This window comes from Mucor mucedo (assembly GCF_025094135.1).
Source record: "Mucor mucedo strain NRRL 3635 chromosome Unknown EV154scaffold_218, whole genome shotgun sequence".
Taxonomy (NCBI): Eukaryota; Fungi; Mucoromycota; class Mucoromycetes; order Mucorales; family Mucoraceae; genus Mucor; species Mucor mucedo.
The window spans coordinates 30969-56046 of NW_026252502.1; the positions used below are offsets into that span (position 1 = coordinate 30969).

Sequence of the window (25078 nt, forward strand, 5' to 3'; positions counted from 1 at the left end):
TTAGTACTCCGTATCTACAAGTTTATGTAATTATGAAAGCTGTAAATATGAAGCACTTTATTAATTCTTTTTATATTTAGACTGCAGATGCATGTGGAAAAGCAAAGTGTCTTTTCTAAAGAGTACTGAAGTTTGTATTCAGAGTTTGATTTACAAGTTAAATTCTGGGGGTATGTTTTCAAGACTTACTTTGGAAATAGCCCTTCAATCTTACTGCACTGGTAATATCTGAAAATTCTGCCTACCAAAACACGTACTTTCCATTAACCATTGATTTATAGGGGCGACACGATGAGCAGTGCTTGTAAAAAGATGAATTTAAGATTCAAACTTGATCTGAGACTCTTGGTTTGGAAGGAAGACGCTGCCATTTTTGATGGTGGCACTGGGGAAGTTGCGAAAAAGGCAGCAACTGCTAAATTGTATTCCGACCGCCTGAAGTCAGTTATGGCCACTAAATGCCATTTGAATGAATTTATAACATCGGCTACATATTTAAAAGAAAGCATTGTAACAAAAGTAAGACTTCCAGTTGTACAAATCATGGGGCTCGATGCACATTTGTGTACAATGAGATTAAAAGGCAAAAAATCTTACGCCCTCGAGGAAGTTTGTGCGTTTCCCTTCCCTGTCTCTTTGTACGGAATCCGGTCTGGAGGTATTGAAAATCTGATCAATGGGCTATCAACAATAGAGGTAAGACACAGCTGAACCAACTCTACTTCTTTCTGTATCATTTATTTTAACCCTTTATATAAAAAGTATGGCTATCATCGATAGCATGCCCACTAACGTTTCGATTGAGGAAAGCTCGAGCAGAATGGTTAAAATCAGTATTGTATTGACTGATGTTCGGATTAAATGCCGGAAAAGTTGTTTTAAAAAGCAAATTTGCTAGACCAGTAAGACCTATGGCCAGGGATGACATCGAATCTCTTCCTTTGTAAGAATGTCCATTGCGAACAGATATGCACTCCGGATTGTAACACATACTGGTTCCATTTACTGGCTTTATTATAGTCTTTCCGTTTTCTTCGACTATTCGGTTCGGATGACTTGTTTCGAAAAGCAAAATAAGCATGTTTGCGACGTATTGTGTTCATTCGTAATACAAACAGAAGTGTAACGGCTATGAATTTTTGGTTTCCAATGTCCACCATTGTTAAAGATATTATAGATATAATAATAAAGCTAATTGTCACATCACATTAAGGATGGATAATAAATATAAAAGTTAATCATGAATCACACATTACTCCGCTTGTTCGCATCCTACCGTTGAAGTCTGTACACAGGGCACAACCCTGTGGCTAGTAAATATTTATTCTGCAAAAATCAATACAATCGAATGGGCCTGGACTATAGAATATTAATAGATCCTGAGCACAAATATTACTCTTGTCATTTGATGTTATAACTGTTGATCCCTCTGACTAATATTTATATACTCAATATGGAAGGGCTAAATTCAAAGACATGTTGATTATTTACTATCACCAGATTATCACATCATAATCCAATAAGGCGCTTAATATTTTCTCTAGAACTATCCCAGTTTATTTTAAAATAAGGCTCTTTTTGAATTTCTGTTTTTATGAATAACGCTGACATTATGTAAAGGGATGGTTTTTGAATACACCTTGGACTTGTTTTTATCCTTCTGTTTTTGCTTGTCCTTTTTGTATTTTTTGAGTTTTGCGTCTCTTTGTGGAGCCAGATGTACAGTAAGTAAAGTTTTTAAGAGGTTTGTAAATAGCTTATTGAAAAGGTTTTTGCTGCTCCACATATTCATAAAATTTGTAGAGAAGCTTGATAGAGCAATTAGCATTACATACACATCCAAGTGAGACGCATTTTCTTCATGGCGACCCAAAATATTGACAAAGACCTTATGTATTGGTTTTCTGTTCAATGTAGATGTTAGAGTACCCCCTTTGACCAAAATAAGTTGAATTTATCAATTGTAAATGACTCATATTAAACAAGTTTCGGTATTCCTTGTTGAAAAAATCAGAGTCCAGACAATTTCTTGATAATGGCGGTGCAACTCGATTTATTAGTAATTTCAGGTTTGAATTTAGGAGGTAATATAGATGATAATTCAGCGCCTTCTGATTTGACCAGTGAAATATCCGTATTGTTGGAGATGGCAAAAGTGTGATCATTCATCAACAGAAAAAGTTTAAAAAGTTGTATTCCATAGTTTGTAGTGTAGTCCGATACTTCCTCCATTGTTTGTTTGAGAATATCAACTATATGCTGCTGGATATCAGTCTCAATATCTTTGCGCTTTATTGAGTTGAAAGAAACGGTACAGACTCGAGTATGATTCTCATCCTTCTTTGGTAATAAAGGTACATCATCCGTGACTGAAGATACATCAGGTACATTAACAATAGGAATGACAGGAGATTCAACAACTTTTGTTTCTTTTAATTTTCCCTTGAATGTATGCTTGGTATCGGCCAATATACTATCAAAGTTATCGGCCACAAATTCTGTCCAGTAGAGAAAGTTTGGCTTCTTCTGGAGTTTCAAAAAAATTTCAATTGTCGTTGCTTGTAAGTTAGCCTTTTTTTTTTCCGCTTCTGTAACAAGTCCTCTTTCGACGCGGGAACTACTTAAGCATTCATTTTTAAGCGTATCAACATCAGTTTTAGCCTCTAGACATACAAGTATTTTTCTTGAAAGACGTATTCTCATCTCCTAGCGTAACGCTTCCATGAGATTTTTTGCCTCTTGGTCATGTGTATTTTTTTTTCGATAAGTTGTGAAGGATTGTCTTCAGTAAAATCCCTACGAGGCCCTTTTTCTTCCAGCTATTCGCCAAATAGGGGGTTTGTTTATAGAACCAGTTTCTTGGTTGAATTACGATTTCTGCGGTAACGCAAATGAACTTGGAGACATCAGCGTTGGTCCCGGGAAGAGTTATCTTTTCTTTTTAACAATTTTGTTGTAGGCCTTGAAATCTGTGTTGCTTTTTATAGCACATGAGAGCAATATCAGTTTAACATAAATGGAGAGAAGACGAATGTTTGACCACACTCTTATTTTTTAAAAAAAAATCAGTAATTCTTACATCATTAAAAAGATTATAAATTACTTGATAAATTGTGCCTGTAGTTCCAATCTATTTATCATGATTTTACATTCTATGCGAACTGATAACAATACACGCACGTAACGTATCGTTTAGGCTATCCCCAAATATTTCAACCTAAGGTTTAGATCAGCTGTGTCACGAACTTAAAGGACTAACTATTGAATAATAGCTCCTCCAATATTTGTTTTTTTGTAGTCATTACATTTCCGAGTCTTATAGGAATCCTTACGTGCACTTTGACTGTAAATAACTTCCTGTACATTCAAATGCCTCTTGTTAAAGAAGGACAAATCATATAACTTTGTATCTCAGACCTTTTTATTAGAACAATTCTACTATTGGATGATAGACTACGGTGGACCAGATGGACAGAATTACATATGCATTTTCCCTAAGTATCCACCGCCGGTCCTTTAAAGTTAGTATACTGCGAGAAAAAATGCAGACAAGTAGACCTACAGTCATTGTGACCTTAGTTACCACTAGGGGTATTCACATAGAGACCATCATGACGATGCTATCTACTTTCCATTCTTTAAGAAATACAAGGAATAGACAAGTCGCTGTGTACACATGGAAGACTGGTTTGACCGCTGACCCCCCGGAGTCCTAGTGCTTCCCTCTAAAGTAGCTATTCATAATGATGGTCATCAACAACTTCTTCAGAAGCCTTCCATTAACAACTTGTACATGACTCCCGGTGGTAATTTAATCTAAAAATTCTTTCACGTCATCCAATGACACTAAATACTCGACGAATTCAAGTCATAAAAAGCGCAGTTGTCATCTTTTTTTTTTTTCGGAAAAACGACCCATTTTTTCAGTAAAGTGACCAATTGATGGTGGAAGCACTGTACTTGCATGAACTGCTAGTTTTTTTTTTTTTTTATGTGGGGATTCATGGGCCCTGTGACGCCATTTCTCATTGGTCAGCCACATTGATTGGCTGCGATATTACTTGGCTTGGCACAAGCTAAATATAGCTCTATCCCGATTTCAATTTTTTTTATATATTCATTTTGACATCTCCCATGAAGTTACAGACAGCAAAGCTATTTTGGAAGGATCTGGTAATTTCGCCCAAAGAACTAAGATTAGACACTTTGCGTTGCGGACAGTCCTTTCGTTGGAAACAAGTCAATGGACACTGGTAAAAAAAAAAAAAAAAAAAAGAAGTGGCTTTATCCATAAAAACTTTTGTGTAAGTGGGACTTTTAACATAAAAAGGATAGGGCCTCTGTCTTACATGGAAGACTAGTTGTACTAAAAGAGACTCGTAAACTATATATACCTGTAGATGACACACACACACAAGGCTCACATTTTTTTTTTAAATTAAACAGCTGCAACGATATTGTATGGATACGATAAGGACCTGGATGAAAAAGCGATTTTGGAGATTCGAGATTATTTTCAACTTGACAAGGTGTCATTGGAAAAGTGTTATAAAGATTGGTCCAAGATAGACAGTAATTTCTCGAAAAAGTCCATTCATTTTGCCGGTATTCGTATACTGCGACAAGATCCCTGGGAAAATTTGATTTCGTTTATTTGTTCCAGTAACAACAATATCACCCGCATATCACAAATGGTTCGTTTTTTTTTTAAAAAAGCGGGGCATAAACACACATGCATACTAATTTATACACGATGCATTTTTTTTTTTGTTGGTTGGTATGACATAGATTGACAAACTGTGTAAAAGGTTCGGTAAGAAAGTAGGCACGCTAGATGAAACAGAATTTTACGATTTTCCAACCTTGGATCAGTTCGTGTCGCATGATCATACGGAATCAACGTTGAGGGAATTAGGGTTTGGTTACAGGGCAAAATATATTGCAAATACAGCTAAAATGATCAAATCGGATCATGCCCCATTGGGTGAATTATGGTTACATACCTTGCGATCCGTGACGTATCCTGAGGCAAAAGCCAGTTTAATGCAACTTCAAGGTGTTGGTCCTAAAGTCGCTGACTGCGTGGTATGCATATATATATATATATATAAAAAGGGATTGGCTATCTGGTTTATTCATTTTTTCTTTTTGACACATGAAAGTAGTGCCTGATGTCGTTGGATCATTCAGAGGCGATTCCCGTGGACACACATGTTTGGCAAATTGCACTAAGAGACTACGGCTTTAATAAACGTGGAAAGACCCTCACGAGTCAACTCTATATCCAGGTTGGGGATCATTTCCGTTCCTTATTTGGGAAATATGCCGGCTGGGCCCACTCGGTAAACTTTTTATATTCTTATATTGAGTCATTTACTTTTTTTTTTAATATTAACACCAACCTGATGACAGGTTTTATTCACTGCGGATCTCAAGAGCTTTTCACCACAAAAGAGAAAGTTAGAGGATGTCAAACTGGAAGAAAAAAGAGAGATTTTAAAAACCCCTTAAATTTGGGCTGAATAAAAATCATCATAGAAATGTTTCATGTTACATGCAACTTGCATGATAATAAATGGTGTAAGAAAATAATTTTATTAAGTTGATTAGATTTCCTCATCAAGGGGAAAAAAGGGTGTTGTAGTATATATATACAATTAAAATTAAGTAGTGATAGGATTAAGGGAATAAATATTATGATCTCTGACTGAGTTGTCTTGATAGTTTGCTTGTGTAATGTTTTAAGAGATCCTTGACTAAAGGGCGGAGCAAATCAGAAAATGTATGAAAATAGAAAAAAAAGAAAAAAAAAGCTTTCTTACCATGTTCTGAGCTGCTTGTTCTTCTGTGATGAGTGGGCCTCTCTTGATAACGATAGACAGCAGGAGGAGCAGTAGAAAAGGATACGGCCGTTCTTTGTTTATGGCAAGGCACAATTTGGTGGGGTTCCTCTCCCTTCTTTGCATACCAGGAGTCAAGGTTAGGAAGACTGTCATAGATCGAAGTGTTTGTTTTCACGGGTGTAGGCAACATGTTGTTATATAATAATAAAAGAGTAAAAGAAATAGAGTAAAAGAATAAAGAGAAGAAAAAAAGATGTTTTTGCCCATTTTTAAATATATATATATATTTTTTTTTTTTTGATCCAACGCAGACTTTATTTCCAAATTAGGACAATTCAACCAATGGAAACAGGTTTTGGCAATTAAAATAAATATTAAACAAACGTTATGGTAACACAGTTGTCAATGGTAACCACACAGACACCAAAAAAAGAAAAAAAGAAACTAGATCGAAACTCGTAATGTTTGCAATCTATTGATTATTTCAACTACAACAACAAAAATTATTTAAAAAAAAAAAAAAATTAACAACAAAATGTAGGAGAAATAATATGCATAGTCTTTCCCCCCTTCTTTTTCTTTTTATATATACAGGGGCAGAGAAAGTCTTTCTTTCATACAGACTATTTCTCATTTCTCTTTCTCTCTTTTTTGTTAAACAATTTTTTTTTAAAAATATGTTGAATGGCAAGCATATGATTTAATTTAACAAAAAGCATGGATATTAATTATCTTTTATTCGGAGTAGATCAACTCACTACACAATCAGCCAGTGGAGTAAAATAGTTTACCACAACGTTTTTTATTGATTGGATGAAATTTAATAGTTATTTTATTTTAGATCACAGTGATTCGTAAAAAACTCCAAGGCTATGTAGGATTTGCCAATTTACCCAACCAAGTTCATCGAAAGTCCGTAAAGACCGGTTTCCAATTCACATGCATGGTTGTTGGTAAAATAGATGAACATTTTTTATTTATTCATATCTGTTTATTTAATCATTATTATCTCAGGTGAGTCAGGTCTAGGAAAGTCTACTTTGGTAAACACCTTGTTCAATACCCAACTTTATCCTCCCAAAGAAAACAGAGATATTGCCAAGCATGCATCACAAACAGTTGAGATTAAATCCATCACGGCTGATATTGAAGAAAATGGGGTTAAATTAAAGCTGACTGTTGTTGATACACCTGGTTTTGGTGACTTTGTGAATAACGAAGAGAGGTATCTATACAGAAAAAAAAAATGATTCAAGGGTTGCTACCCCCCTCCTCCCTCCCTCCTTTTTACTTACTCGTCATTCATAGCTGGAAACCCATCTTGGATGATATCGAATCTCGTTGTGATGCCTATCTTGAACAAGAAAATCGTGTGAATCGTCGAAGAATGAATGATAATCGTATCCATGCCTGTCTCTACTTTATCGCACCCACAGGTCATGCCTTGAAACCTGTTGATATTGAATTCATGCGTAGACTTCATACGCGCGTTAATCTCATCCCCATCATTGCTAAAGCAGATACCATGACCCATGAGGAAGTGGTACTTTTTAAAGAGCGTATCTTGGCAGATATTCACTATCATCAAATTCAAATCTATCAGGCTCCTGTTTACGAATACGATGATCAAGAAACCATTGCTGAAAACACAGAAATCATGTCCAAAATACCCTTTGCGGTTGTGGGCTCTGATAAAGAATTTGAAATTGAGGGGGGTCGTCGTATTCGTGGTAGAATGTACCCTTGGGGTCTGATTGAGGTGGATAACGAAGACCATTGTGATTTTGTTAAACTCCGACAAATGTTAATCCGGTATGTTCAGTGTATCTGTGTCACCCTCAACTATGTCCTTACTTATCTTTATTGATATTTTTAGGACGCATATGGAGGAGTTGAAGGAATACACCAATGATGTCCTTTATGAGAATTATCGTACAGAGAAATTGACAGCTATGGGTATTCAACAAGATTCTTCTGTCTTTAAGGAAGTCAAGTAAGCATTTAAATGTAAAAAAAGAAAATCATGTGCTGAAAATAATATACTAGTCCTACACAAAAAATGGAGGATGAACGTATTGCACACGAACAAAAATTAACAAAGATGGAGTCTGAAATGAGAGCTGTCTTCCAAGCCAAGGTAACTGAAAAGGAAGCTAAATTGAAGCAATCTGAAGCAGAGGTAACAAAATGAGTTTTTTTATTTGTATATATGTGTGTTTTATGTATGTAAATGAAATATTAATTGTCTAAATCAATGCAGTTGTACGCTCGTCACAAGGAGATGAAGGATGCTCTTGATAAACAAAGATCCGATTTGGAAGAAAGAAAACGTCGTTTGGAATCTGGTAGACCCATGACACCTGAAAAGTCCAAGAAGAAGGGATTTTCATTCAACAAGTAATAATGATAAATGTCTATTTTTTTTTTTTTTTTTTTGGTGTGGTATACAAAAATGATGTTATTTGTGTGTGTGTGTGTGTGTGTGTGTGTGTGTGTGTGTGTGTGTGTGAGATAAATTTTTAATTGTTGTTTGTTAAAGTGACTTGTTCGGTTAATTTCATATTGCGGTCCAAGCGTTTTAATGAACGATCCATTTGACGTACTTGAGCCATTAAATCATCATAGGCACGACAAATCTCCTTGTCAATCTCTTCCCATTCAGCTTGTGGGTATATCAGAAACGCATTCTTTAATGATGTAAATACAATCTCCATTGACGCACGGTCCGCTTGTAAATCATCGAGGTTGTTCTGAAGTTGTTCTAATTCTTCGTATTGGCGTTGTACTTCTTTGGCTTGTCGGGTATTCATTTAAATGATGGGTAGAGGGGGAATAAGATGGATGTATATATATATAAAGAAAAAAAAAAGAAAAAAAGAAAAAGAGAATTGAACTCTTTATATATATATAGCTTTTTTTTTTATTGACCTCATCTTGACGAATCATCTAATAAGTAGTAACTTCCAAATTGGACTTTCTATCCGCCCTTTTAAAGAAATGTTACACACACACACACACAAAAAGAATGGACGAATAATTTTTCTGCATCTTTTTTTCTCTCTTTCGCTTATGTAATCTATTTGTCAAAAGCGATTATTCATGTCAGTCATCAGCAAAGAGATTCAAGACGACATTAAAGAAGCGTTTCCCCATCTTTTAAAAAGAGGTACACCTAACTATTGTTGCCAAGCTCCTCCTCACTAAACATACTTTTATGAAAAAGAGTATTACCAGTTTATGGATAGTGTCGACTTGGGTACAAAAATGGAAGCTTCTTGTGAGGAGTCAGCCTTCATTCGAAAGGAATGGAGGATCCCTTTTTGTAAGCTGAAACGGTTAGATTCTATTGACCGTGATTGGAGAGTGACGCCAAAACTACTGTTACATCATTTCCCGGAAATGTTACTCGAACCCATTTTAGAAGGGACTAAAGAAGACAGAGTTGGCGTGTGGCAAAACTGGAGCTCCTTTCCAATCATTAGCACCAATCCTATGCCTCGAATAGGGGAGGAGGAGCACGAACCACCACCATCGTCGTCGGCGCTTAAAGTACGCCACAGTAAAGTCTGTTTGGATAGACTTGCTTACTGGGAAGAATTGACTACACATAAATCATGTGAAAATACTAATCATAAGGTCGTAATGAACTATTCCTTCTTATTTAACAAAATCAATACTTCAACACCCTTACCAAATCGATATTCCTCCTTTTTACCGAAGACACACTTGGACGAGTTTAAAAAAATCCCTTTATTATTTGTGGAAAAGAATAAATTGAACCGTCCTTCTGAACTGGACAATCTCAGATTTCATTTCTAACTAACTCTCTTGGCGACTCACTAGATCTGATAAAAGTCTAGCAACACTAGCTCCATTCATACAATGTTCTTTCAAAAAACATATTAGCCTTCAAATATATATATATATATATATATGTCTTAGTTTACCTTGGCATTCCCAAAGTACTTGCGACCATAGCTCATTCATAGAAAATAAACTTCGATTTCCCAATATAATCAAGTGTCTTTTTTATATGGTTTAGCTTACTTGCCACATTGTTTTTTTAAAAAAAACAGTTTACCTTTTGGCTCGTGTCAAAGCGACATTGATACGAGGTTGGTTTTCCATAAACTGATTCTCACTGGTACGCACTGTAGACAATATAATCACATCCTTTTCTCCACCCTACACGTCTCTCTTTTGAATAAAAAAAGGGACATATTTTAACACACACAAAAAACGTACCTGAAATGAATCCACTGTTGAAATCTGAACACTTTTACACGCGTTCGAGTCCGTTGCACCTGATGTTAAAAACTCGGATAGTTTATCCACTTGTTCCTTGACTTTTTTTTTTGTAACAAAATTAATCTCTCCCCTTTTACAAAAAAAAAAAAAAAAAAAATTACTTACATAACGAAATGCAGCCTAAATCGGTGGCGGAAACACCTAATTGAATCAAGGATTGAATGATATGCGATGCAACGGCCACTTCGGTATCGTTCCAAAAAGATTTAGTCCGCATCGATCGTTGCTCCTTTTTTAATAAATGAAAAACCACGTCATTTTTTTTTAGAAGGGTCACACATTTTAAAAAAAAAAAAGAAAAGCTTACCGTGCCACCAATATCCACGAATAATAAAGTAGGTAATCCTTCTATTAAAGGTGCTCGGTCTTGTACACTCACGCCATTGATCAATCTTCGGTCGTAAAATAACTTGTTACTAATATTGGAAATTCGTGGATGACACTACATTAAAAAGCTCTTTGTTATACAAAATACATATATACCTCCCACCCACTCCTTTCTTCTTACTCTGTATTGTGTTCGTAACATGTAGGACTAAAAAAAATAAATAATGAATAACAAAAACGCTAAGTAACCTGAAAATACCCGAGAAAAATCGGCATCTTTTTTTTTCTTCTTAGTTTACCTCATGACCCATCTCTACCAATCTATCAAATAAGGTCTTATCCAATCCTTTACCCAGTTTTCCTTCTTCCGCCTGTGAGGTCAAGGTCGGGGGTAATTGCAAGGGATCACCAATCATAATGAACCGATGACAAGAAAATCTAGCTAACGGAACCATCGTCAAGGGTTCCATCAACTGCGAGGACTCATCTACCAAGACCAAAGGAAACTTGACATTGTTAAACACTTCAAACACCGACGACATAAAGGTCGTACCCACCACCTGCGTGGATTGAATATGTGAAATCCCTTGTTCCTTTCGAAACCGTTGCATCGCAACAGAGATATTCTCAATATCCTGTTCCGAATTTTGAGGATCTTCTAACATTTGTTCGAGTTCTTTTAGTTCGTCATTGCTATTGAGACGAGCCTTGGATGTAAACGGTAAAAGGTTCTTGGCAATCTTTTTCAAACTGCCGATTCGGATAAAATGATCATAGCCTAATTTCAGTAAGGTTTGTAAGATCCGATCCACGGCTACATTCTAACAAAATGATTCAATTTTGGTTAGTTCCTCTCCTCACTGCTGTTGTCGTGTGTCACGGCAAAACCCTTTTTTAGTATTACCGTCATGGAAGAGACCAAGATTCGGAATTGGATGGCTCCTTCAGGTTCTCGTTTTTCATTCACAGTATCCACTATATCCTGGATAAACATAATCATCACAGCCGCTAAAAAACTTTTTATTTATATTAAAATTATCAGTGTGATAAACAAACAAAAAAAATGCTTTTTTTTTATATATATATGTTGGTTACCTTTTCCCGGATCCGTATACGCCGTGCACGAGAACAATAGGATGCTCAGGCACATCGTTCCAACCCGGTGCTATAATCACGGATTTCGCTACATTTCGTAAAACCCTATTTTTTTTTTCCGGGTTCATCAGTATATATTTTACCCCCCTTCCCCCCTTTTTTCCACTGTGTATCACTCACCTTTCTTGATCCTCATTTAAATGATGCAAAGCCACAGTCTCACTCAACTTTCGTTCCACATCAATACCATCCTCTCTTTTAATTATAATACAATCCATCACTGGTAAAGGATCCTTTTTCTTCTTTCCTCCCGTATTTAAAATATACGGTAACAAGGGTAATCGATCCATTTTCTCTTCTAATGTTTCCAACATCATCAACTCGGTACTTGCAGAGACTGTACGTAAAGCATACACGCGTTGATTAGCCATACCCGTGGCTACTCTTACATCACGTGGAGAGAGACAATCCAAATCCAAGGTACCATCAGCAAACGGGCCAAAATAAGTACTCTTGGCTAAAAAAGTCTGACTGGATTCAAAGGTAGGTAAACGAGAAATGACCCAAAGATCTTCCTTATTGTATTTAGTGTAAACTTCACGGTTTTGTTTCATGACGAGTTTCACACGTTTATCAGAATCATGCCGTTGATCTCCCTTTAATTCACACAGAGCATAAAAACCAATACCTCGACTTCGCATGATACGTTCAAGGTCAGCGCCGGATTTTCCTTTACCAAATTTATCCAAGGTTGGATAAAAATAAGCCGCGTATTGTATCATCAGTATCTAAATTGTGGGGGGAGGGAGGTGCGTCAATAAATAAGAAGGCGGAAACTATGCATTGTTTCGGGAGATACTTTACATCAAGATGTTCATAAATAATCTTTTTAAAGGTGTCCTTGTAAAGTAAACACGTAGCAAATTTCGTAGGTACTACTTTGCTTCGTTTAGGATGTTTCTTGGATTTCAAAATGTGAAGAATTTTTCGGCTATTGGGAAATTGAAGTGCTACAACAGATCCATGACTTTTTTTTGTCCATATTAATCAATCACTTGTTTTTATATATATCCTATTGTCACTCTACTTACTTTCCCTCAGAGGCCAAAGATCTTTGTTCCACTTGTCCATTGGAGCTTGATGATGATTCCGAGTTCTCCACAGGCACCACTACTCTTGATGCAGGTGTAAAGGATCTAATATTTTTTTGCGAGATACGTTAAATAAAATATTGGAATGTGATAAAACAATACTACCCTTGAGGTCTTGTCGTAGATATATTATTCTGTTCTGCCATATTAGGCGGCACTGAATCCACTTCCATAGCGGAAGGTTCTATACGTGCAGATGCGTGAAGACTAGATGTCGTATGTTTGGATAATCCCATTCTCGATCTTTTGTTAGGTACATTAGATTCCTGCATACGTGATGGGATCGTCGCTGTCACAGGCGGACTTTCTTGTGGAACTGTCGTTTGTGGAATGGATGGGCTTTCGTTCCGTAAGTTGATTGTACTCGCTGATAAATTATAGGCTTCAGCATGCGTGGATTGATGAAGTGTTGAACTCGTTCGTTTGGATAATCCAAACGGGGCTCTCTTTTTTGGGATTGTAGTAGTAGTGGTGGTAGGAGGTAAGTGTATTCTTGTTGTAATGATCGGTTCTGGGGACTCTACTACGCTCGGTACGGGTTGTCTCACTAGGATTACCGGTCGATGTGCTTGTTGTGGTGGTGGTTGATGATAGGGTCGAGTTGACGTAGTCGAGGGTTCAGTTGATTCAAGGGCTTCTAACGTAACGAGATGACCGTCAAATACTAATTCATCACCGACTGCGGGCAAACCTGCTTTATAGAATTTTCTGTGGGGAGGGAGGATTAAGTAAGCAAGAAAATGGTGTCAATAGGAGACTTACTGGTCAATTTTATATCCTTTTTCATCAAACAGAGACAGCTAAAAAAGAAGAAAGTTTTGTTAGCGTGAGTTCAAACAAGGCAGATTTTTTATTTTATTTTGTGGGTGGTACCTTCTTGTTAAAACTAAAGTACTTCATATAACCTGTGGTAGGAAAAGAAGCAATGTTAGAAAAGAATGTCGGTCTACAATGGATAATGAACAAACCGTCTTGCCATGTCTTGTTCTTTTTTTGCTTCTGGGCAGTAAATAAGACAGTGAATTTCGTAATGGTTTCTGACATGTGTTGAATAAAAGAGTATTAGAATACTTTTTTTTTTTTTACTACGCTTAGAATAATTTTTTTTGGGAGAAGAGTAGCGTTGTTTCAATTGTGTGCCATTTTTTTTTTTTTTTAGGCCAACATTAGGTAGTAAAGATTAAACCATCACGTATATGTTTTATGAATAGACCTGAATTTCATGACTTGTATGCTACAACTAAAATTAGGCCTTAAGCTTGTGGGAGAGGACTGGGGAGCCAATAAAAACTTAATTTTTTTGAAAACTAGCCTGTAGATTTGCTTCAAATAGTGTAAGCGGCTTCCAAATATAGAGGATTAGCCAGGCAGCAATCGTATATCTGTCAAATACACATTGCGTAATAAGCGTTTGAATTGATAAACCACATACGCTACTTCAAGTAAGGTTAGATATCTGATTTGATTTATAATTTAAGTATATATTTGAACTGTTTCTTGTTCATATAAAAGGAGGAAAAGATCCACGACAACGGCCATTTGGGTGTCACAATGATATGGGTTCAAATGCAATGAGAATCAGATAAGTTATGAGCTGGAACTGAACACAATAATATTCTTTTTTCTTGTTTACCATACATTATAATTGAATATGTCAAACAATAGTATTAATTCTCAAAACATTACTGGAATTGCCACTAATATTAAAAGGGGGCGCCCAAATGGACAAATAAATAAAAATGGACACAATGCTGGTCGTAAACGTAAATAGATCGATAACCAATCCACCTTGTCCAATTTTTTTTGCTGAGTCTGCAGACGAAGTCGGACAATCTGAATCATCTACAAGCACCGAACAGGTATGAATCATGCAAATATTATGCTCTCAAAAATATTGTTAACATATAGGATTTTAAGCCCCAGTTTTATACAACTGGTATTAAAGACAATGCTATTCCTGTAAACACGGAGGAAGCCGAAGAAGAATTTGAAGAAGATTCTGATGACGAAACATTCGAAGAATTAGATGAGGGGACAATCAACGAAAATGGCAAATTTGCGTCTTCAATGCCCTCTGATATTGAAGTCTCCAAATATCACAACAATCTTCAGCAAAGATTGGGAGAGAACAACAAAAACAAGGGTCACCTTCCTGATGAGTATAAAAGAGGAACTTTTTGGACACAAACACGAAGCCCCTCATTTGCTTTGGCAAACAGTGTAGATCCATCAAAGTTGTATCACCCCAGAACATTTATTTGATACCTGATCACTTGCATGACAATCTGGTGTGTCCCTCCTGTGGATCTGATATTGAATTTAAAGAATTTGATAAAAAAACTAAAGCAAGAAGAATAATTGATTTAGAAGAGTATGTAATTATATGCCATGTTGTCTTTATTCAACGGCCAAAGATTATTAGATATTCATGCGTAACTTTGGAAAACTAATGCACTTTTTATAGCTGCTTCTACATTATGACACGACGTTACAGGTGTAAAAATTCGATCAAGCAGCATCATTTCAATAGGGGTAGATTCCAGGTTAATTAGACAGCTCCCGTTCCGAGTTCAATATGACTTTCCAGCTCTTTTAACACACAAACCTGGAAATTCAAAAGATTTGGTTAAACTAATGCGTCCATTATTCCGAAACTCTGTGGGTCCCGTGCGACTTTCAAACATTTTGAGAGAAATGCATGCTGGTCTCGAGTTACAGTGTTACGATGCAGCCTGTAATCTGAAGAAAAAACCCTGGCATCAATTCACTCTTGACGAGGGGTAACGCTAAAAAAATTATGTTTCCAGAGCTCTCTGAATTCTCTGACAAAAGATTGTATTTAATGGCTTTGTTCCTTCGCCAGGCTATCTGAGCTATATATACACGTCGATAATCGAGAAAATAAGGCCGCAATTGGATTGGCATATGATGTCCTTAAATGGTAGCATCCTTAAAGTCGACCATTCATTCAAAGTCACAGGCCATATGGGGAAACTAAAAGGAGAACCAACCTTCACAGCTTTGTATACTTGTTTAAACGAATACGAAGAAATAAGAATGCAGGTTTTGGCTCCTTCTAAGGCACTTTCTCACCTTGCTTCGCCTTTTAATGCCCTTGTAAAATCTTACACTCTTAACGGCTATCAGTTACCTTCGCTTTTTTACACGGACAATGTAAACAGTGACCGAGCTTTTTTGGAAGGTGTACTACCAAGCCTGTTAGATAATGTTCGCAAGACAAGTATTCAAAAGCCAGCAAACAGTGAAGAAACCTCAACTCCAGAACGCAACTCAGACTTACCTGTTTTGACACTTCCAGATACCCTGAATATATCCGTATTCTCCGTTCCAGAAGATATTGATAACGCATGTCAAAACATTTTGGATGGCCTAGAAACAAACAATTGTTTATACGTTGGTTTTGACTGTGAATGGATAGCACGAAACCATGGAGATTTTAATTCCAGATCAAGAGGAGCCCAAGCCTCTTTTTATGAAGTATCTCTAATCCAAATTTGCTACAAGGAACAAATTTATCTTTTTCGTACGTTTGAATTCACGATGGATGACTTTCCTAAAAAATTACAACATCTTTTGGAGTGTGGTGATGTGAAGAAGATTGGAAAAAAAATTTCTGGGGATTTTACACGTTTAAGGAGAGGATATCAGATAAACCCTGAAGGTATGATTGAGCTGTGCCCATTTCGCAAGGAAAAGGAGTCATAGAAAAAATGTCTTTCTCTTTGGCCAAAATTTGTGCAGTAGTTTTAAAGGTATCATTGCCTAAACCGACTGGCATCAGGTGTGGAAACTGGAATGCTGCTCAGCTTACACAAGATCAAATCAAGTATGTCGCATGAGATGCTTATGTAAGCATGGCTATTTCTGAAAGCTTAATTGATTGTCCTTCAGTGCATAAAAAGATCAGCCCATCAACAGCAAAAAACACGCCTGTTTCGCTGTATACAAATTCATGCAAGGTCTCTCCATGTGCGTTTGGATATTTAGAGGATTTACCACAAGATATAAGCGTACTTCATCCTACAGCAAAGATATATCTTGAAAAAAATAAAACTGTTGTAGATGAGAGTCTGCAAGTTCTCATCAAAGATGTGCAAGTTAAGATACCTGGTACAGTAGTTCCAAATTACGAACTAAATCAACAAAGTATGTCTACGTCTCATCAAGCTATGCCAGTATGTTTGAAAGATTTTGGATCAACCCCTTTTCATGTTTTTGTGGATTGGAATTTGTTACGAACTGCGTCGAAACTCCAGTTATCAACCTTCGAAAATGCAGCAACTCACTTGATATCCCTGCCCACTCCGGTCAATGAAACTTCTGCAGACCAATCATCAGTACCGTCTCGGGTTTTGAAAGATGCATTCCACTTGATGGATATGCTGCAATTATCACAAAAGCATGGTATGTATAGAGAGTTTTACCAGCGTTTTTGAGATGCTTTATTTGTTTACGATCCAGTAGATAAAAAAATGTCAAAACTATTTGGAAACTATCAACACTGATTTCAAGGCATACATGGCAAGTCATCCAGTTTTTATTCTAAAGCGAGTCAAAAGAAGAATTCCTCCACCGAACCAACTATCACCTGCTATTAAGCTTGTCTTTGATCAGTATTGGTCTTTACCGTGTACCAAGACGGGATTCCGCTCTTCGACAAGGAATCTGTGAGAATATCCAAAAGTGTTTTAAGATCCATTGAGTTGGGTCATGTTTCTGATCTGATTGATGGCCCGCCATTGTACAGAGAAATTGGTAAAGATAATAATGGCTTAATGAAATATTCATGCTTCAGAGGTACCAGCTCCGTAGAAGGATACTATCAAAACATCATACGAAAATTCTCGTCCATCAACTCTGGTCCTCGTCTTGCCGATTCAGTTCTTGTATACTTTCGACTGTATCATAACATCAAGGTACTTTAATTGATAGATGTAAACCGAGAAATTGAGAAGGTGTGATTTATAAAAGTCATTATACAAGTCCATGGATGGATTACCCAATGCATGAATATGATGAGATTGTATGTTGGTCACCGTCCCGTTAAGAATTACTCGTTACATCATATCGAAAAACTATCCGCCGATTTTGTTGGAAAATAGGTGGAAACTTTTGGTATAATAGCACTTGAATATCCGTTTATTGATGCTTACAACATGCAGTCAATGGAAAGGGATGAGTTATCTCAACAACGATGTTCACTAATGCGATAAAAACTAAGATGCTTGAGCTGAGTTTTTTTGCCAAAATTTTGGAAAAGAAGGTTATTCGGCTCGCAACTTTTTGTACCGTTACTTAGTACAAAGACAACATACACTACATGCGGTAGTACCAATTCATACCAAAGAAGAAGTATTATCGTATAAAAAGTTACTGATTGACAAAAACAAGGAGCTTTTTTTTAATAGAGATAGTGTTACTCCAGACTTCGAGATGTTTGCGAAAATTTGGTCTGCATTTGCTGATGGTAACGAGAGTTACTGTAAGACGCCAGAGCACATCAAAATTTACTTCAACAAACGAACTGAGGCCAATGTTTTTAATGACTCAATTGCGCTCAATCAAAACATCCGCCAAAGTATTAGAAGCGTTTTGGGACGACCAGAAAGAATGCCTGAATCTGTAGCTACGTTGAGGCAACCCAGGCCAGTTAACCATTACGGAAACTTGCAAGTCGTTGTATCCGCAAGACCAACTAACTAACTGGTAAAACAGAAAAATCAGGTGCTAGGACCAGCTCCATTGGCTCCTAAATGTTTGCCAGTTTCAACACCGAGTTTATCTCCTCTACTCTTACCTCTTGTACCTTCGCCATCCATCAGCCCAACAACCGCAAATCCTGTCACTAAAAAACCAAAAAGATCAAACAGGATTTGCTTTGTTTGTAAAGACTCATCTTCTTGCAGCGGTCGATCAAGATCCAAGTATTGCGTCAATAGATGTGGCATTTGCTTAAAAGACAACTGTTCTGGGAGATACAAAATGTCCGTTTGTCAATTTCAATGAAAGAATAATTTTTATGCGAAACCCATCAATAAAAAAATAACACCTTGGCTTTAAATAATTTTATTGTAATGACTGCTAAAGAGCACAATTCAAACAAATACAGATTTTTTTTTGGGTGCCTTGTGGCACCCAAGAAAAAAGAATTAAATCATTTTTAACCACCAAGGGTAAAATTAGGCCTAAATTATGATCACGGACTTTGAAAATTTAAGGAATACGTATGCTGAAAAAAAAATGCGTCATCGTTTTAAGGTTCAAAGCCACAATAAAAGTTGTTAAAAAAATTTTTTCCAAAGACAAGGGCCTCAATACAGCTTTTATATCTACCAAGAATTTCCCAAGCTTATTTTCTGCATTTGTATCGTCATCCCATAAGAAATTCGTTTACGCTTACTCAAAAATGATTTAAGGTAAGAACACAAACCATTGAGAAAATTAGGAAACACGAACTAATTACCATCTGACCATAGAACATAACAAAAATATTTGAAAGAACACCCTCCATATATATGTATCAAAGCCTTTTATATGGAATTTTGGTTTCAACCCCAGGAAAAACGCTGAACAAAAGTTTAAGGAATGTATCCTTAAATTTAATAAAGTGCTTGACAAGGAGCTGCAAGACTTTATTGCTGAAGAGTTCGTAAATGACAACTATTTACAGTCTGTTTACAGCTATTTAGAGCTTAAAACAAGCTTGGCACGCTTACAACTGTCAGGTAGTTTTATTTATAAATGAATAATTTGGCAGTATTTAACGCGTTATTGGATTATTTTGATTAGTGTCTGGAGCTGTCCATGATGGATGATTATTGAATCACCTATTGTATTAGAATATAAATACATACGTGCCTCTACCTTCTTTATAGGCGTTCTCTTTGAATATAAATACATACTTGCCTCTACCTTCTTTATAGGCGTTCTCTTTGAATATAAATACATACTTGCCTCTACCTTCTTTATAGGCGTTCTCTTTGAATGTAAATACATACTTGCCTCTACCTTCTTTATAGGCGGACTAAAGAAGGTATTCTGGGACTCATCAAAATGGGCTCCTCAAGCCAGTTGCAAGGAGAATTAAAAAGGGAATCCACCTTCAACTGTTTCGTGTTGATTTCTAGAAAACAGAGTATTTGATAGTGTAAGATAATCAAAATATAATAATACCGTTATGATAGTACATACTAATTTGTTTTATAGCCTGACCATATTTGTATACATACAACATAGCCAGACATGATACTGTCCCATTTGTACTGCATTTCCCACCTCATTTTCCAATAAATGATTAATTTTTTTCAAAGTCAGACGCTAATTTTTCCAAATGTGGTTGATAATTTTTCCAAAAGGCTACAGCTAATTTTTCCAAAAAACGTTCACGCTAGAATGAGCATCGACAATCTTATGAGCCACATGTCCCTGGAAGAGGATGTGGATCTTACAAGTGAAGTGGCCTATGTTAATCTGTACCAATTGAATAGCACTTTAAAGAAAGGTGACATGGTCACGGCTATGGAGTGTGACGATGAGCTTGCTGAGGAGTTAGGCTTGATCGCTGATGACATCGTAACAGACGAGGAAGACGACGAAGGACAGAGTATCTACAAAGGGTTATTTAAATATAGGTATTGGGCCGTAACTCTCGCCAGAAGTCCAAAGTTCCTACTGCCCCAAAAAAGATTAAAACATCAACTCTTGAGCAATATATCGCGGCAATCACTGATCTTTACAAGACCCAAGTTCAAAAAAAGATTAATTGTAATGAGCATCCAAGAGCAACTGTTTTAGGCCTGATTAAAAGTTCAAAAATGAAAGAATTTGAAGTGTCTCGTGAAAACTGTGAGGATCGTGGAGAGGGAACTTTAGCTGATGGTTATACTTCTTTAGACCAAGTCTCAAAAATTGTTCAGTTTTATTTAAATGGACAACGAAACCACGGGGAGAATTTACGTGATGCATTGGCTTTTTTATTTTCTCACTACTTTTTGTTGAGAGGAGAATCGATTAGAAATGCCGAATTGACCGATTTCCAAACGATTAACTTGGATTCTGAAAGTGTTCGACCTGATATCAAGTGTCCTGCTTTAGTCATGATATTAAGACAAGGAAAAACAAACAAAAATAATCGTCTTGAACTGACAGGCTGTATCCGTAGCACCCAAGTAGAAATTTGCCCTATTATGATTTTTGGCTTGTATTTATTCTGGAGATTTCATGTTCAAAACGAGCCTTTTCCTGATTCCACAACTTCTGAAAATCGGTATAGAATCAAGTTATTCAAATCAAGTGACTCTGATACAACTAAAGTACTGGCTTATGCCAGCCACCGTGATGCAGTAGCCACATGATTAGAGAGGGTCCAAATATTGGCTAAGAAAAAGACACATATCAATCGTGGATCTGCAGCAAGAATGGCCGACTTAGCTGGAGTAAATGAAGACCAAAACAGGTGCTCAGGTCGATGGAACAACACAACCATGAACGGTGCTTATTTGACTGGATTACCAAGATAAGTAATGAGGGTGATGGCCGGATTCACTGTTCAGCAAGGTTCGTTAGAAACATATCTTTCTCTTTTTATAAAATTAACCAATTCAAATTCAGGACAATTTTGTTTACCAAGAGCTAGTGTTGATCCACCTGAATCTCTTTGCAAAATGATATTTCCTGATCTTGAGTTATGGCATGATAGATTGACAGCAAAGCAAGCAAACCCAAACAACACAGAAATGGAAGTAACAATTGCAGCAAAAAGCTTTTTTGAACTGTTGTTTGTGCTTAGAACAACTATTATCCAGGACGCAATCTTTTTGATGGAAAAGTTTCCTAACCATCCACTCTGGCAAAATAGTCTGTTTTCGCATGAAATGTTTACAGACTACAGGGAGTAAGTTCAGATTTATGCAATAATCAATATCATATAATGTACTCATAAAAAACGTTTGTCTACAGGCGCATGCTCATCGTCGCCCAAGAAGACAATGCTTCTGTAAATGCTTTGTTGTAATGCTGCGTGCTGAATTTAGAAGACAAAATTAAATGCATGCATCATGATCTTTCAACACGAATAGATACACAATCAGCATCTCAAGAAAAGATTATATACTATATTACCAGACTTGTTACAGGCCAAGCGAGTATAAGGCTGAGCATTAGTCTACCTGGAGGATCAGGGGAGGATCAGGGTAGAACAAATATCACTACAACAGCCATACCTCGACAAAGCGAACCCAATTCATTTTCTGGCAGTAATGCGACGGATCATTCATAGACGTTTCATGGCAATATCAACAGTAATGTTGTACCCTGTTATCGCATGAGTCGAGGAATTGTTTCCGTCAATAATTTGTGGCGTGAATCGACAGAGGGTCTATGTGGCGGTCATGCGATTAAGAATTTAGAGAGAGGATGGGGTGCCAGATGGAGAAATGGAGAAAAAGAAAATTTAACAAACGTCGATTGATAATAAACGAAATTGAACGATATGACAGTCAGAACAATATTACCACCAGAACAGCAGTAGACATTGCAGAAAGAAGGAGATCTCAAAAAGGGTATTCATTACACTGCCTGTCCAAAAAAATCAACAAGATATACGAAACAGAAGGCAGTGCTGACCCAAGTCAAATGTTAGAGTAACTTTTTTTTTTGTCCCATATAATAAAATACATATTTCTCTATTTTTCTGTTTTCGTCATTGCCAAATGCTTAAAGCATGTCAACATTACTATTCCCACCAACAGTTTATAACAAAGAAAATAACAAAATATCACTTTGGGATAACATAATATTCAAATAATTATATCAAGTTACCAGGTCACATTCTGGGGACTTGATCCGTAGTAAATGGAAGACTTCCAAAACTACAAAATTTAATTTTTAACCGGGATTTAAATATTTTCTTCTTTTTTTGGATTCGTGTAACCATTTTTTAACTTGATTTTAATTTAAAAATTTACAGCAAAAGTTTATTGAGGCCTCCCCCCCCCCTCTACTAAGGTCAAATTTTAACTTTTTCAACTTTTTATTTTTTTTCTTTGGCGCTTATTCTGTTCATTACCCTCAGAAGAATGGCTTTCTTCAATGGGACTTATCTAAGCATAAAACAATTAGGAACTTTGCCATACAAAGAATGAGTGCTTTTATCGTTGTTACCTTCGCAATTTGTGCAGTTTAACTAAAATTAATTTTTGTCTAAACGTTTTGGAAGCCTTAACGATTTTAATCGGAAAATGCTTTAAGCGAAGTTTAAATTAAAATTAAAATCAAGGGAAAAAAGTTTTGGAAGTCTTCCAATATCTAACTATTTATATATTAAAAAATTAATGCCAATCCAGGGAGAAATTTAAAGATTATGGCAATATACAAGAAACTTCGAAAACAATATTGAAGATTCGCCATGCAAAAATCCACTCGTTGATCTTAATGACTATGAAAAAGGAGCCGCTAGACTTATAGAACTATATTAGCTACCTTCGCCTTTAGCAAAAGATTGGAGAAGGAGAACAGCAGATGATTTGTCTAGTTTTGTTGGAGATCTAGCGTTATTCCTATGGAAATTAACGATGATGAAGATTCGGGAGATTCAGACAATGATGCGTATTATAACGAAGAGTAACTATATCGCCCATTCATTTATATTTTTGAACTCTATGCTTCTTAATTTTTTTATGTTAAATTTTTTTATGCTTATGTTAAAATTCTATGCTACTGCCACTTTTATTTTACTCTCTTTTATTTGCTATGCCATTTTCTGAATGTATGCCGTTCTCTGACTACTTACACCTTTATAATATACATTAAATAAGCACGCACTCAAAGTAAATTTTTAATCATATATTGATTGACTTTGGTCCCATAACTTATGTAGTAGTAGGAATTTAAAATCGGGACAAATAGCATATTACTGCTTCAATAAACATTTTGTTATAAAGTAAATGATCAACTACTTTAAAAATCTAAATTATTACACCCATCTACTCAGGCATACTGAGGGTATTAGGTAGAAACTCAAGGTTATGATAGTACTATATTCTATTTAGTATGTCCGCCATAAATGTATTCCATTACTCATTGCCACTTTTTTTTTTTTTGCAAATAAATTCAATTGTTCAAGTGAATATTATATGAAATTGAGATTGTGATGAAAATACTATTAATTTAATTACGTATGTCTTATACAAAGTAGTAGCTTCTATTTACAAAACCATCCTTCTGAGTTCGTTTTAAAATAAAGAAGAAAAAGCATCTCTTTTAAATCTATTCGCGGTAATATACAACACCCTAAAATAAATCAGTGATCAAAATGTTTTTTTTTATCGATATTGGCGATATCGCTCAAAAAATCGAAAATATCGATATCTCCGATATGTTCGATTTTTTGAGCGCTGATCGCAAAGGCCAAATTTTCAAATCTCTATAAAAACAACCTATACATAAATAAATAGATGTAGAAATACCATGTCAAAAGATAAACGTGATTTATTAAAGAGAAAAAAAATTTATGGCGATGATAGCCAGGGTAAGAAAAAGACAACTTCAGATTACGTAGTAAAATGAGAAAAAGGGATTTGTGGCTGTGGGTTTTAATAATTTTGTATGTTTCCAACACTCCCAGCATTACTACAGTGCATCTATTTTATAATGAACAATTTTCGTTAAAACGGACATTTTCAGAACTTAAAGGTCCGTTTTTTACACTGGATTTTTTGACAGAGGAATCTAATTTATCCCGGGAAAACGTTTAACCGGGATATGTCTGATTAATTTTTATGAATTTTTGCACTGTAAAACACCTCCCGGACATCTTTGGGTCTCGCCACTGTAAATGGCAAATTTTGTTTTGCCATCTGTAAAAAATTTTGTGTGAAAAGAAACAAATCGGGCTCTATTAGTTTATGAAGAACTCTCTAATAAAGAACATAATAGAGCCAGATTTTTGATACATGTTAAATTCAACTAGGAGATAGCGTTTTTCTTTTTTTTAAAAAATTGGAGCCAAAAATTGTTCATTATAAAATAGATGCACTGTACTCATATCAACTTTGAAAGCGTCACCAGTTTTTATGACATATTTATTGTTAGACACAAGGTCCTTAGTATCGAAGATGACAATTCTTTTTTGCTCTGCCTCATCGTAGGGTTTCATGCGCGGGATGGCCTTTGAATAAGGGGAGACGTCATGATTCTTTATAAGTTCACCAAAAACGAAGTTCGAGCCCGGAGTACCTTCTTGATATGTAAAGTCAAAAAAGAACAAACCTTTACACACTTACCAGTTTTCGACAGGCCGAGGTGTCCTAAATACTTTAAGTGAGTACACATGAA

The 25078-nt window shown here is 36.1% G+C and overlaps 10 protein-coding genes across 10 annotated transcripts; 5 read left to right on the plus strand and 5 right to left on the minus strand.

Moving 5' to 3' along the window:
- Window positions 1-129: 129 nt before the first annotated feature.
- EV154DRAFT_432016 (uncharacterized protein) lies at window positions 130-711 on the plus strand (the record flags this gene model as incomplete). The annotated part of the gene is made up of 2 exons (XM_051596650.1): window positions 130-221; window positions 282-711. Coding segments are annotated over 2 exons (522 nt in total), but the record flags the coding sequence as incomplete, so codon positions are not given.
- A 1208-nt stretch (window positions 712-1919) lies between these two features.
- Window positions 1920-3144, minus strand: EV154DRAFT_129542 (uncharacterized protein). The gene is made up of 2 exons (XM_051594007.1): window positions 3080-3144; window positions 1920-2977 (listed from the first exon to the last, which is right to left on the minus strand). Exon 2 carries the CDS (start codon window positions 2701-2703, stop codon window positions 2011-2013), a length of 693 nt encoding a protein of 230 aa, XP_051450900.1. The 5' UTR covers window positions 2704-2977; window positions 3080-3144; the 3' UTR covers window positions 1920-2010.
- A 959-nt stretch (window positions 3145-4103) lies between these two features.
- On the plus strand, window positions 4104-5561 carry EV154DRAFT_530886 (DNA glycosylase). The gene is made up of 6 exons (XM_051603786.1): window positions 4104-4253; window positions 4336-4379; window positions 4447-4694; window positions 4789-5085; window positions 5166-5342; window positions 5413-5561. Exons 1-6 carry the CDS (start codon window positions 4135-4137, stop codon window positions 5509-5511), a joined length of 984 nt encoding a protein of 327 aa, XP_051450901.1. The 5' UTR covers window positions 4104-4134; the 3' UTR covers window positions 5512-5561.
- On the minus strand, window positions 5562-6082 carry EV154DRAFT_530890 (uncharacterized protein). The gene is made up of 2 exons (XM_051603787.1): window positions 5823-6082; window positions 5562-5756 (listed from the first exon to the last, which is right to left on the minus strand). The coding sequence occupies exons 1-2, from the start codon at window positions 6031-6033 to the stop codon at window positions 5695-5697; spliced, it is 273 nt and encodes a 90-aa protein (XP_051450902.1). The 5' UTR covers window positions 6034-6082; the 3' UTR covers window positions 5562-5694.
- A 333-nt stretch (window positions 6083-6415) lies between these two features.
- On the plus strand, window positions 6416-8718 carry EV154DRAFT_530891 (Septin-domain-containing protein). The gene is made up of 8 exons (XM_051603788.1): window positions 6416-6530; window positions 6592-6620; window positions 6685-6796; window positions 6858-7068; window positions 7152-7655; window positions 7720-7836; window positions 7890-8022; window positions 8104-8718. Exons 1-8 carry the CDS (start codon window positions 6521-6523, stop codon window positions 8242-8244), a joined length of 1257 nt encoding a protein of 418 aa, XP_051450903.1. The 5' UTR covers window positions 6416-6520; the 3' UTR covers window positions 8245-8718.
- A 2733-nt stretch (window positions 8719-11451) lies between these two features.
- On the minus strand, window positions 11452-12628 carry EV154DRAFT_129701 (uncharacterized protein). Its single transcript, XM_051594009.1, has 3 exons — window positions 12438-12628; window positions 11574-12361; window positions 11452-11494 (listed from the first exon to the last, which is right to left on the minus strand). Exon 2 carries the CDS (start codon window positions 12353-12355, stop codon window positions 11750-11752), a length of 606 nt encoding a protein of 201 aa, XP_051450904.1. The 5' UTR covers window positions 12356-12361; window positions 12438-12628; the 3' UTR covers window positions 11452-11494; window positions 11574-11749.
- EV154DRAFT_129605 (uncharacterized protein) lies at window positions 12629-13820 on the minus strand. Its single transcript, XM_051594008.1, has 4 exons — window positions 13693-13820; window positions 13598-13629; window positions 13487-13524; window positions 12629-13432 (listed from the first exon to the last, which is right to left on the minus strand). The coding sequence occupies exons 1-4, from the start codon at window positions 13766-13768 to the stop codon at window positions 12826-12828; spliced, it is 753 nt and encodes a 250-aa protein (XP_051450905.1). The 5' UTR covers window positions 13769-13820; the 3' UTR covers window positions 12629-12825.
- Window positions 13821-14463: 643 nt separating this feature from the next.
- EV154DRAFT_488026 (uncharacterized protein) lies at window positions 14464-14986 on the plus strand (the record flags this gene model as incomplete). Its single annotated transcript, XM_051599053.1, has 2 exons — window positions 14464-14583; window positions 14633-14986. The coding sequence occupies 2 exons, from the start codon at window positions 14464-14466 to the stop codon at window positions 14984-14986; spliced, it is 474 nt and encodes a 157-aa protein (XP_051450906.1).
- Window positions 14987-18292: 3306 nt separating this feature from the next.
- On the minus strand, window positions 18293-18693 carry EV154DRAFT_488027 (uncharacterized protein; the record flags this gene model as incomplete). Its single annotated transcript, XM_051599054.1, has 2 exons — window positions 18293-18444; window positions 18543-18693. 2 exons carry the CDS (start codon window positions 18691-18693, stop codon window positions 18293-18295), a joined length of 303 nt encoding a protein of 100 aa, XP_051450907.1.
- A 244-nt stretch (window positions 18694-18937) lies between these two features.
- Window positions 18938-20112, plus strand: EV154DRAFT_556779 (uncharacterized protein; the record flags this gene model as incomplete). The annotated part of the gene is made up of 5 exons (XM_051605374.1): window positions 18938-19003; window positions 19272-19470; window positions 19621-19731; window positions 19765-19892; window positions 19952-20112. The coding sequence occupies 4 exons, from the start codon at window positions 18938-18940 to the stop codon at window positions 19830-19832; spliced, it is 444 nt and encodes a 147-aa protein (XP_051450908.1). The 3' UTR covers window positions 19833-19892; window positions 19952-20112.
- Between the last annotated feature and the right edge of the window lie 4966 nt (window positions 20113-25078).